Genomic DNA, 13,362 nt, shown 5'->3' with positions numbered 1-13,362 from the left:
GAGATCCTGGCACCTCACATTAGCATATACTTCAACTCACTGCTCCAAAAGGGAATTTTCCCAACCAACTTGAAGACTGGCTACCTGGTTCCTATCCATAAGTCAGGTAACCGATCAGAGGCACAAAATTACAGGCCGATTGTTATTCAGCCAGCTTTGGCTAAGCTATTTGAAAAAATAGTTCTGGATAGACTCACTTTCGTCTTCAAAAGCTCCATAATAACGGAGCAACACGGCTTCCAGCGGGGACGTTCCACGACCACGAATTTGGTTGTATTTTGTGATGAGATACTGTCAGCCTATTCAAGTGGTGACCAGCTTGATTGTATATACCTTGACTATTCTAAGGCTTTTGACAGGATCAGTCACCCTCATCTACTCGGCAAGCTTCGGGCGCTGGAGTCAACCGATGGGGCCCATCGGAACAGATCCATGTAGAAAGAAGTTCTTTGGTATAGAGAAGGAGAAACCAAGCTATGAGCACTTATTTGATTTATCTAGGAGGCTGTTGTTCTCGTCAGATTTTACACCTTTCATCAAAATCATGCGGAAATTCATTACCTCCAATGAAGAAACTTGGGTGAACCTTGAATGCCATCACCTGAATTAGTTGCCCTTTAATCTGTAACTTTGGTAAATACCATAATGTACTTCTTTATAATTTTCATTAGACTCCTGATGGTGTTCTTAAACTGAAGCATTGGGAAACGGTTGTGATGTTGGACCGAGTCTACAGCTTCCAATTGAAAGCCTGTCCAAACTCACTGCTGATCATGTGCACTCCAAGCCTTACCAGATGGATGTGGCCCGTGCATTTAATGCAGAGGCTTTTTATATTGTTTTCATGATATTGGCCAGTGGAGCTTGAAGTGATATGATTCTTCACATGTGGTGTGATTCGTCATCTCACCCATTTGATACTTCGAGGAGGCTATGGTTCTCTTCAGATTTTCCACCTTTGATCAAAAATTTGCGGATTTTCATTCCCTCCCATGATGAAACTCGAGTGAGTTACCTGGAATGCCATCAGATGAATTACTTGTCCTTATATCTGTAATTTTGGTAAATACCATAACGTGCTCCTTTATTTTTCTCAACAGAAACCATTGTTCATTTCTTCGTGTTAACGAGGGTTCATTTTGCGTGTAAGGTTGCTATCAGGACGGACAATATCCAGCAGGAGAAGACAAAGTTGCACCGGAAAGTAGCTTAACTGCTGCGATGTGTAGCTAGTTGTTACATGTATTTTTGGTGCTTTGTGATATAATATTTACATCTTTTTTTCGTTTATTGCTTTAATATATACGGTCATTTGTTTTAACATGTGTAATGTGTTGGGAGGCTTGTGTAATGGATGCAAAGAAATAATATGCCGCTGCTGAGGGAGAGAGATTTAATTCCTGGTATACACCTCGAAACGTTTGGCGAGTGGAGGGGTTGAAAAAGGAAACAAATCATCCACCTTTATCAACTGGATGTAGGTAATGGTTTACTTTGCGATTTAAAAGTTATTTGGAAAGCAACGTGGATAATAATTGGTCACGCGTTCACCTTGAAGACTTTTTGACGTTGTTAGGGAGGAGGTGGCTTGTAAATACGTTATTGACTCATTCGCGTGCGTCATTACGGAGACCAACGCCAACGTCTACTGCTGCTTCTCGTCATCCTGCTCACCATAGGTAGCCTGATCACCCGCCGATGGAGGAGGGCGACGACTCCGACACCACTGCCAGCGGCCCCGAAGGAGACAATGGCTGCCAAGGCTCATCCCAGCGGCTACCGAGGAGGTGTGGCGGAACACGCGCGCACGGCCCACCGCCCCCCCAATCCCCTGCGGAGGAGGAAGAAGAGACGAAGACGCCCCCGGAACCGGATAGCCCCCTACCCCAGCAGGGAAGGATATCCCCACCCTTATAAATTCATTTTTTTGTATATATTTTTTTCTCTCGTCCTTCTTTTTTTGGTTTAATTGTAGTTTATCCGTGTCACAAACTTTTTGGCACGAGATAGGCAATCATAATTTTTATGTGTATATATTTTCTTTTTTCGTTGTGTTAAAATTCTGTACTCATTCCTCTCTTTTCTTCTATCTCCAATAATAGTACTAATAATAATAATAAAGATGCCCGGACGTGTGCCCCAAGCGTCGGAGAGGGTGCGGAGGTCTGCCGAGCGGTGGGGCGAATACTGGGTGGTGGGTGGTGGTGTATGGGTGGTGGTGTATGGCCTGCGCTGGGAGGCCGACCCATACCAATGGAGGGAGGACCTGGAATACGCTGGCCGCCCCGTGGAACAGCGGGAGAGGGGCAACCTAACGGCCCGACATTTTTGGTTGAGATTCAACACTCGGGAGGAGGAGGCGGTGCTCCTCTTCGGCTGGCTGCCCGTGGCCGAGGCGCCCGACCTGGAGGTGCTCCTGTGCCACCCCCTCCACGTGGTGCAGGACCTTTGAGATTCATGTGACTGTTTGTGTAGGAATTTATGAAAGACTTGAAGGACCTTATGTGTTTTATGTGTACGGTGTCTTTTGGGAATGGGGGAATGTTGTGTTTGTGAGTGTGGGATTGGGTTTTAAGTTTTGTGTAAATATATGATTTATAGGACAGCTACTTGTATTTTTTTCTCATACTCTTTGCAATGGCACTTCTTTTGCTGTCCTATTTGCGAGAACCTATTGGAACCCATCTTTCTATTTGTTTGTACTTTCTTTCTTCTTTCTCTGTTTGTACTGTCCAAAAGAGGAATGAGTATGAATAAAACAAAGAAAAAGGTAACCTACCTAAGAACAAAATAGGCTAATATAAGCACATTAAATGCGAGTACCCTCGTCGGAGGCTGCTCGATTTCGCGAAAGGAGGGAGTATTGTAATGGCCCGAAATTCGGAGGCCATTTACAAAATATTTCGCGAAGGACAGGGCTGTTTGCGAGGCAGAGGACGATGCATAAACAGCCCTGTTTGTCATAAAATAGTAGATCCGGGAGGACGGAGAAGTAAGACGATGACCGAACGGCTGGCAAATAAGAATAAACACCATGGATAGAACGCTCGCGGGTTATAACCTTTCGAGAAGGGGGGTTTAGTTTAAAAGATATGTTTCCGCGAAATACTTTTACCTGGGCTTTTTGAACGTCTCTACGTCATTCGAGAGACACACTATAAAGGTAAACCGAAAAGAAGAGGCTCGTCTTCTTCTACTTCGGGGGGAAGTTTTGTCCACGGAAGGCGTGATCGTGCACGTCGCGATTCTCTTTAACTAATGTCTCGCGCCTACTTGGCTCGCCAGTACCCGCTTCACGGGCTCACTTGCTTTTGCTTTCACTCTCTTCGTTTCTTGCTCTCATGCCCTTTTGGTGGGCGACATTAGCCATAACTTCCGCTACTTACGCAATTCAAAATTCACATTCCCTTCCCCCTCCGGAAACTTGGGAAATTCCTCGCGCCCTATCCACAGCTAGGCCAGTATTTGCCAGTCCGTCGGTAGCCGCCGCCCAGTACGCCGCCTTCTCCTGCCTCCCGCCTCTCCGAGGGTTTTGCTGCCATATCCGCAACGAAAGGTAGAGTTCCTTTTTCTTTAATATTAAAATGCAATCCATGTGCTATCATCGATAGCCGACGCCAAGGGCAAGAACCCACGTTAAACTCGTTCGGATTCGAGTCCCGGCGTACCCCGGGGCCGGGTCGCGACAACTAAGGGTTTTTCAAGGCCTTTCCAAGGATTTTAGTTGCTAATAATAAACAGGTGTTTTTAACCTGTTTTTCCGAGCGATAACCCGGCCTGAGAATTTTAGGTTTTCCTCATGTGATCAGTCAGTAAAGGGCCATAGTGGCAAGTGGAAGTATGTCTCGTGACAGCAAGAGAAGGCTTTTTCAAGACGAAGACGTTCTCGATATGTTATTTGCATCAGTAATCACTACATTTGGAGGATAGCTCAGTTTTCTCAAGGAAGTAGTATTGTGATAAAGTTTTCTTCACACAGCAGCATGAATTTAATCATAATTATTTACTACAAAATTATTTTGTTCTTGTTTGTGGGTAAGGTATTCCCATATGCTGAGGAATCAATTTCCGTTTTACTTTTATATATATACATCCATTATCCTATTTAAAAATTTTCATTGCGTGACTTTGCAATCACGAATTACGATGGGATTGATTGTAGAGAATTTCGAATACATAAAGCTAATTAGGAGTGTGTCTCCTTACAGTCAACTATATGGTTAACATTTTTGTTATGTCATTCGCTTGTGGAATTTTCTTAGTGCTCATGGCTGTACGATCCAATACAGAAATGCAAGTACCCTCGTACTGGTATAGGGACAGAGGGCGGGTTTAAGGGCCCTCTGTCCTGGAAATTTTACTCGGCGGTTGACGAGATCCTGGGCAGCTGCCATATCAGCCCAGTGCTGCTCTTTAACTCCGCCGGCTATTAGAGAGAGATAAGAGACCTGCGTAATCTTCAAGACCACGTCTCCGAATCGACTCAGTTGGTCTTCCAAAGGACCTCACGTAGGGTCGATGGTCATTTGGAAGAAAGGAGCAGCGAGGCCACAACAAGTCAACTACCTCAGCGAGACCTACGAGGCGCTACAACAATACCCCCTCATCTTCCCGCATGCCACTTCCGGATGGCACCCCGAGTTGAGAGATAGGGAGGGGAGGAAATTGACACAGGTCAAATACTACAGACGCCCTTTACTTTCGAATCCGAGGTTCACATTTTTGCGGCGCCTCGCCCATAAAATATTTCGTGGATATGTGGTGTCGCGCAGAGGAAGCGCGACTCCAGTCCATCAAGTTTAATCAGCATAATGTACTCAGGATTTCGTCAAGACGAGAGCTGGACGAAACCATTGCTGCCGGAGGGTGCACGATGCCAGGGAAGATATACCTCCTTTCGACCTACACCAACAGTCCCCGGTATATGTATGTCAGATATATGGACGGTATGGCATTCGTTACCAGGAAGGGTAACCAGAGTTTCTTCCTCACGGTCACCTGCAATCCGTCTTGGCATGAAATATAGTCAAGCCTTGACCCGGGCGAGAAACACTCGGACAGACCGGATTTGTGCGTGCGAGTATTCCACGAAAAATTGAGGAAACTGCTGATTGCAATTAGGAGTGGGATACTTTTCGGCGAACTCATTTACATCCTATATGTAATTGAATTTCAGAAGCGCGGCCTCCCACATGCTCACATCGCTTTTAGGGTCGCTGGAGGACCTACGCAGTCAGCAGACATAGATTCATTTGTCATGGCCACCATTCCATCGAGGAAAGAGGCCAACGGCAGACAGAGAGCTGGTCCTGCAACACATGATTCACGTTCCCTGCGGCATTGAGCATCCGAATGCGCCGTGCATGGACAAAGACACCGGAAAAAGCTCGAAGCGTTTCCCAAGGGCGGAAAACGACATCACGAACGGGGACCGCAGGGGTTTCGTGCTATACCGTAGACCGTGCGAGGAGTCCGTCAGGATCAGAAGAAATCGTGCAATCACTGATAAATGGATCGTCCCCTACAACCCTGCAGTTCTACTAATGTTGGAATGCCACTGCAATTTGTAAGCCTCGACGAGTCAAAGGGTGATCAAATATCTTTTCAAATACATTAATAAGGGTCCCTTTAGACACCCCCTTGATATATTCAAGCGACCATCGACTCGGGTGTCTCTCGGTGGTCGTGGCGGAGGAGCGCTCCAGGTCCCTGGTCAAATCCAACAAAGAGACATTCATGACCTGCCGTTCTAAGGATTTTCATCTTCAGCGCAAGTATTTTCTTTCCTACGCTGCGCAAAGCGCTCTTTCCAACTGGAGTACACCTGATTGAGCCAAAAGTACAGAGAAGATTAATCTGCTCGCTTTTGCGGAGTATGTAGTAATTTTTGCTGAAAACAGGTAAGTAGGTTTTATTCTTGTAGATGAGATGAAACTTCAAAAGCAATTTACTTGGGTGATTAGACTCCACTGCACGAGAAGAATGAAAGAGGGGACCACACGTCGGTTATGACGTACCAGCCATTCAAGGAAAGGTGAGTGCAATCTGTGGCTTGCTTCTTATGCCAGGGTTGTGCTTCAAGCATAATTTTGCACCACCTAGTAATGGAGTGTATCATTCTCTTCGAGAAGTCAGAATTTCACGTGGATTCGGTCACAACCGATGGGGCCCAGTGGAACAGAACCATGTAGAAGCACTTTGGTATAGAGAAGGAGAAACCAAGCTATGAGCACCCTTTTGTTTCTTCGAGGAGGCTGTGTTAGAAAACTTGTTCTACCTCATCATACAAAGAGATATATTATTTTAACAGTGGAAAAACTATTGTGTAATCTTTGGGACTATGCTATTCCTAACTCCTCTACCCACAGAACTCCTAAATGTGCCCTCATCCCCTCCCATATTCCCTTACCCTAATAACCCCTGCAATTGCCCGGACTGAAACTTCAAAGAAAACTCACCAGTAAAGTATAGAAACCACCACCGCCGCAGAAACCCGGAGAAGACAGCTCATTGGCTGGGAGCTTCGATCAAGAGTATATAAGAAAATTCCGCGTTGCGTACACCAACTAATACAACATACAGAAAGATTTGCCTATTACTCTGTCTTTGGAGAGGCTAGCCATGGCAGTGGAGGCCAATACGGAGTCCACAAAGGGTTTGAAGGTGTTAATAGAAAAGCAGGTTCAGCTGATGCAGCGGATCAAGGAGGCTATCAGCGAGCAGGCCAAGTAGTAGTAGTAATTTGTTTTTTAGGGTGCCTCGACAACTAAGGGCATTCGCACCACTGACAATCTATAAAATCAAAATTTTAAATGATACATAGAAAAAAAACATTTAACCATTCATAAAAGTTTTGAAAAGGAAGGGATAGTCAGAATATAAAAAGGTTGGAATTTAAACACTGTTAATTAGCCCGGTCTCTATTAAAAACTATCACTCGGCTGACACTATCAGGGTCGTCTCCTAGGATGTGCCCTAGGTCTCCTCCGATGTTCAGCCGATTGCGCACAGAACGGTATTTCTCACACACTACCAGGAGATGTCTCACAGTAATGGGAGAGTCACAAACATCACATAGGGGTGGAATTCTCTCTTCAGTGAAGAGGTATGAGTTGGTGAGAGAGCAGTGCCCAATTCTCAATCGTGCGATTGCGACCTCCTCCCTGCGATTCCTCCCGACAGACGTGGGCCACGCTGAGATTACCGGCTTGATTGCACGTAGTGTATTCCCGGTCAGAGAGCGCCAAGTCTCTTTCCACTTTTTTAAGGCTACCTTTTTCATGGTCGCCTTCAAATCCTCGTGTGGTACCAGCACAGAGGCAGAAACGTCTTCCTCGTGTGGTACCAGCACAGAGGCAGAAACGTCGTCCTCGCTGGCTCCCTTCGCGGCCGAGTCGGCCCTCTCATTTCAGGCAATGCCCACATGTCCAGGAACCCACAGAAACCGGATTTTCACTTTTATCCGATCAAGGGACAGTAGTTCATTTTGAATTTCCTGGACGATTGGGTGACAGGGAGAAAAACTGGAAATAGCCTGCAGGGCGCTCATGGAGTCGCTGCAGACCATAAAGGACGCTTTGCTATTCTTAATACCATCCAGAGCCATCTTTATGGCGAACAGTTCTGCCGTATAGCCGCCACACAGCGGACTGAGCCTGGCCTTAGGGGTTCCATGGTGAGACGAGACCACTGCACACCCGCACGCACGCTCCGACTTCGATCCGTCCGTGTAAAAAGGAATGAAGTCGGGGTGGCGGTGCATTATTTCCTTAACCCTTTCCGGTCCAGTGAGTCCAAATGGAATCACGTCGCTTTCCTGCTTCGAGCATCAATTCAAATCCCCCGCGGACTCTATTTAGCGTTAGCGGCCGTAGTACATAGTGCCACCACCAGGTTTTATGACTCGCCGTTCAAGAATAAATACGATCTTCAGCTATTGATGAAGATTGCTGCACATGTGCTTGTGAGTATTCTTCGGAGTTCATCGGCGGAGTTTTACATGAATGAAAAACGGAGGTAAGCGCAGTATTTTGACCATAAAAATTAAGAGCTCTTTCGACATTGTTTGACATTGATTATAAGAGATTTTAAGCTTCTGCGAGAGGAAATGTCTTTGTAATTTTATAAAATATAACATGATTCCATTTGGAATCAGTGGCCCAGATGTATGTGTTAAGTTTGACCGAGTTTGCAAAGCATCATTTTACTGAAAGTAAGCTCATTAGTTGAGATCCAACGAAATAGTTGGTATTTTAAATACGAATTAGAATTGACGGAACGTGTTAATTGAATATCTCATGAACGGAATTGTCTAATTGTTTTTTCAGTGTATTTATGTTTAGTAAAGCCACAGGGATTTTGGAAAATAGATTTTATTTTCACCGAATCATTTCCATTTCAGACGATGGCGACATCATTGACGACTAAGGAAATAGTGTACATTTTAGAAGGTGACATCTCTGATATTGACATCTCAGATGATGAAGACATCTCAGAGGAAAACCCGGATTGGCTTTTGAATAGAGAAGCAGTCGGACCTGACGTTATGAATACCGAGGTACAGGGTTTTCCGAACATCCCTGATGTCGGACTTGCTTTTGAAGTAAATAAGTGTAGTGATGATAGTGATGATGATGACATGCCTTTGGCACAACGTTATCCGCATCTAATGAACCAATCGCAGAGAAAAGTAAATAGGTCATTATGGACTTATGAAGACCTAGGTTATGTTGATTCCTCATGTGACTCTCAATTTTCACCACCTCCTGATGAAATTAGCACCCCATTTTCATATTTCAAGCTTTTTGTTGATAATGATATGATAAGTAATATTGTAGAGCAAACTAATCTCTATTCAGTGCAGGAAAAATGCCAAAATGTAAACACTAATGACAAAGAAATACATCAGCTCCTAGGAATTCATATGATTATGAGCATTGTCACAATGCCAAGTTACTCCATGTTCTGGAGTGAAAAGTCGCGATATGGTCAAATTGCAGATGTCATGTCTCGCAATAGATTCAAAACTTTGCGAGGTAATCTACATTTTAATAATAATGACAATATGTTGTCCCGTGATGATCCTGCTTACGATAAACTGTTCAAAATCCGGCCATTTTTAAATGCTCTAAGGAAAAACTTCCTGAAAGTGGAACCGGAAGAGCATAATTCAGTGGATGAATTTATGATTCCTTTGAAAGCTCATACAGCATTGAAGCAGTATATGAAAAGCAAACCACACAAGTGGGGAGTGAAGGTTTTTGCTCGTGCAGGGGTTAGCGGATTTGTGTATGATTTTGAAATTTATCTGGGCAAGCAAACTAATGTAAAAGAATCTGGTCTTGGAATCAGTGGTGATATTGTCATTCGGCTAGCAGAAAAAATCCCTAAGCACAAAAATTTCAAATTATATTGTGATAACTGGTTTTCCTCGCCTAAACTATTCTCGCAACTAAGGAAAGATGGTATTTTAGCTGCAGGAACTATCCGTAGAAATAGGCTAGGGCAATGCACTTTGAAAAGTGACAAGGAGTTGAAAAAACAAGGGAGGGGTAGCTTTGATTATAGACTTGAGAAAAGTGAAAATACGTTTGTTTTGAAATGGCTGGACAATAAACCAGTGTATTTAATTTCCAACTTTGTTGGGGCTCATCCTGTGGAAAATGTTCGACGCTGGTCTGTAGCAGAAAAAAGGTACATAGACGTGCCACAGCCAAATATTGTTCGTGCGTACAATAAGCATATGGGAGGAGTCGATAAACAAGATATGCTTCTGGAACTTTACAGAACAAACCTCAAAGGGAAGCGTTATTACCTCAGGGTGATTTTTCACTTCATCGACCTCAGTGTTGTAAATGCTTGGCTGTTATACCGCAGACATTGTGAGCAATTGAAAGAAAAATATATGCCCTTGATTGAGTTCAAATTATCTGTAGCTCATGCATTACTCTACTTTGGTCCCAATATCTCTAATAAGAGAGGAAGACCATCTTCATCACCGAGTGTGGAGGGAAAAGGAGTGGCGAAAAGAACTTTTACACCACGGCCGGTGGCCGATGTTCGATTCGATAGGATTGATCATTGGCCTTTGCATGTAAATACTAAAAATAGATGTAAATTGTGCATAAAAAGTTATACGCGAGTGAAGTGCGAGAAATGCAACTTACCATTGTGCTTCTCCAACGAAAAACACTGTTTCAAAACTTTTCATGTAAAATGATATATTTGTCCCCTGTATTTCATGTAAAAGGTAATATGTAATCTACATGAAGTTCAAAAATTTGTTTTATTAAATAAATTGATAATTTAACAATGTAATTTGTACATTATTTACAAATTTTATGTTGTTTTAAACCTGTATACTATTTAAATGAAACTTCAGTTAGAACGGAAATCATTGCTTTCAAAAAGGCCACTGATTCCATTTGGAATCAGGTCTGAAATTTTGTATTAATATATATTTGAACGCACGAAAGATTCTCTGCACATATATAACACTTTCAAAGTCATTTTAGTGCAGTAAATAAATTTTTTTGCTGCATATTCATTATTTGGACTGGAAAGGGTTAACCCGGCGTTACTCGCGCGGGGTGTTCTGAACACCCCACCCTTTATTTCATTGCATCAATTTGTTAGTCTTAGTTCTACAAACCTCTCCTTTTCAGTAGCTGGAATATGATATGTTTTCTTTCTTTTGACACCGACTTTGTCCGCCATATATAGTATGTATCACCCTTTATTTCATTTTATGACTACTGCGGAGGAATACCTACTCATTGGCAAGCAAGGGGAAATGTGCGCTAAGTCCTTAGTATGCAGTTTTGAGTATTACAATAGTCCTATCACAACTCTCTCTCTCTCTCCCTCCAACACCTCACCCCACTATTTCTCTCCCCTCCTTGTGTTCCAATGAATATCCCTCTGATTCGACTGATGTCTCCAACCCAGAAGATTGAGGGGAAATTTCTGGCCTGAACGCTGTTACTCCCCTCCTACCCTGGATGGGATTACCTGATGCTTGGCGAAGCTGAGAGTCAACAGGGGCAATTTTGTTTCCTATGGGATCATTAGTTATCATCGTTGTTTTCTGTAATAATTCTGATTTTGAATACTCTACTTCAAATAGATATTGAACGAAAATAACTCGTAAATATTTTTGGCAACTTTTTTCTTGTGTGCTCATTTCTTGTTTGTGGAGTCTTTCCCTGAACCAGCTTGTGACCGACGGTTGGAGTTTCCCTATGTCTGGGCTTACGTGAAACAATCTACCAGATTTAACTACGTAATGCCACATATTTGGTAGCAGGGAGCGCGGTTCGATTTCCTGTCCTCTCGTCGATGTCTCCGAGTGCTGGACAGTGGTGACAATTCTCCACTATTTCTCCACTATTTCTCCACTTTTGCAGTTTCCGGTTGTTTCTCCTCTTAAAAGTGAGTTCTTTTTTGTTCCATTAAGTGCTTTTTGGTTCGTGTGGGATTGCGTGACTAGTGTTCGCGACACTTCCTCGTGGTCATATGCCATTTGTCTTTTTTCTTGTATTTTTCGTAATGTTCTTGATAGATTGGATAGCAGGTTGTTATTCTCGCACTATTTTAGCTCTATTGGATTCTTCTAGTAACGAGAGATAATTTTATTTCTCGTTCTCCCTCTCTCTTTCTCTTCACTTCACTTTTCAAATACCTGGAGGTACTGACAACCCGTACGATAGAACTTATTTAACCAGCAGAGCAACCAGACCAGTAAGCGTTCGTTTTAACGATTTTATTCGCGGGTGCGATTTCACACTACCCGAAGTGTATCCTGTTTCATTCTCGGAACACCCCCCTTGGATCACCCCCACTCCGATGGTGAATATTCTTTTACAATCTCGACCTAAGTCTTTTACAATCTCGACCTAAGTCTTTTACAATCTCGACCTAAGTCTTTTACAATCTCGACCTAAGTCTTTTACAATCTCGACCTAAGTCTTTTACAATCTCGACCTAAGTCTTTTACAATCTCGACCTAAGTATTTTACAATCTCGACCTAAGTCTTCTACAACTCCCTCGGAGTACCAGCTAGGAATAAGGCTAATTTGGCTAAGTGAAGTTTCTAATAATGAACGGGAATCCTCTTCAGAAGTAGTTCCACCTCGTCCAACGCACGAGGAAGTAGTGAGACACACGTCTCTCACGAAATTTCTGCTTCTCAGACATTGCCAGTTTCTGAAGCGTTAATAATTGTTAAACAATTACTCAGTCATTTTCCGTCATTTGAAGTCTCAAACGGTGAGAATTGGTTTAATTTCATGTTAAAAATCAATGAAATTGTTACTTTGTCTTTGGTTCCTCTGTCAACGCTATTGTACCTAGTGGTATCTAAACTTCCTGCCAGCTCTCGTCACTTTTGGTTGTCTATGTTAAACTCTAATCTCTCATGGCCTCAAATCACAGAAAGAGTTTGGGCTAGAATCGTTAGTGACAGAGAGTTTGATCGCCTGATCACCACGAAAGTTAAGAGATTTCAATTTCCTCGCGAGACGCCTCACGATTTCGTTTGTTCTGTGCGTAATGCTATTCAAGTGTATGGTTTGCATTACTCAGTCTTCAATTGTGCGACTCGTTATTCAAGGGCTAAATACATTAACTAAATCTGCAATTATGTTCTCAAATCATCCCAACACGTTTGAAGAATTGGACTCTGTTATCACGCAGGCTTCTAAACATTTGATGGACTGTGCAGAATATTCCAACACTTTGCATCGTATCTCTAGGAACACGTCTTCTGTTGTCTCTTCCAGTGTGTCTAGGGAAGTTTCGATACCTATTAAATGTTCTTACTGTCATAAACCTGGCCACAAAGTGAACGAGTGTCGCAAAAGACGACGATTTACTCAGCCTGCCGTGAGTTTGATGAGCATCCGTGACAAGTGTTTGACTCGATTGCCTATTTTATCCATTAGTCTTCATTCAGTGCCATGCCAGGCTTTAATTGATACTGGGTGTTCAGTTTCCCTGCGTGATGAAGATTTCTTAGCTTCTCTGAAATGCTCCCGGAGAAAGATTATTCGTAAGGATGTTGGCATCGATTTAATTACGGTGTCGGGACAGCCATTTCATATTAATTCCTCTGTCTCTCTCAAGGTCCAAATAGGCAAGTTTTCTTGGAACCACGTGTTTTATTTAGCCAAAATTCCGTTTCCTGTGTTACTCGGTGTGGATTTCATTTGTAATTCAAACATGATCATTCGAGCGACGAATGTCAGTTTTGAAAATGACCCGCAATTTCTCTTTTCTTTCACGGACAAGTGCGAAGCGTTTAAATCGGCGCCAGTTAGTAACTCGTCTGAATCACATGTTCTCTTGTCTACTGAAAGTAGGTT

The 13,362-nt window shown here is 43.1% G+C and overlaps 1 protein-coding gene across 1 annotated transcript; it reads left to right on the top strand.

The window, feature by feature from the left end:
* The first annotated feature begins 7,778 nt into the window (after positions 1 to 7,778).
* Positions 7,779 to 10,481, top strand: LOC124160362 (piggyBac transposable element-derived protein 2-like). Its single transcript, XM_046536202.1, has 2 exons — positions 7,779 to 8,016; positions 8,402 to 10,481. The coding sequence occupies exon 2, from the start codon at positions 8,405 to 8,407 to the stop codon at positions 10,217 to 10,219; it is 1,815 nt and encodes a 604-aa protein (XP_046392158.1). The 5' UTR covers positions 7,779 to 8,016; positions 8,402 to 8,404; the 3' UTR covers positions 10,220 to 10,481.
* Positions 10,482 to 13,362: the final 2,881 nt, after the last annotated feature.

The sequence above is a fragment of the Ischnura elegans genome, chromosome 6 (assembly GCF_921293095.1).
Source record: "Ischnura elegans chromosome 6, ioIscEleg1.1, whole genome shotgun sequence".
Taxonomy (NCBI): Eukaryota; Metazoa; Arthropoda; class Insecta; order Odonata; family Coenagrionidae; genus Ischnura; species Ischnura elegans.
This window is presented reverse-complemented; position numbering and strand designations above follow the sequence as displayed.

Bases quoted from the DNA above. Each gene is read 5' to 3' on its own strand.
- LOC124160362 (XM_046536202.1), top strand. From the start codon at position 8,405: ATGGCGACATCATTGACGACTAAGGAAATAGTGTACATTTTAGAAGGT.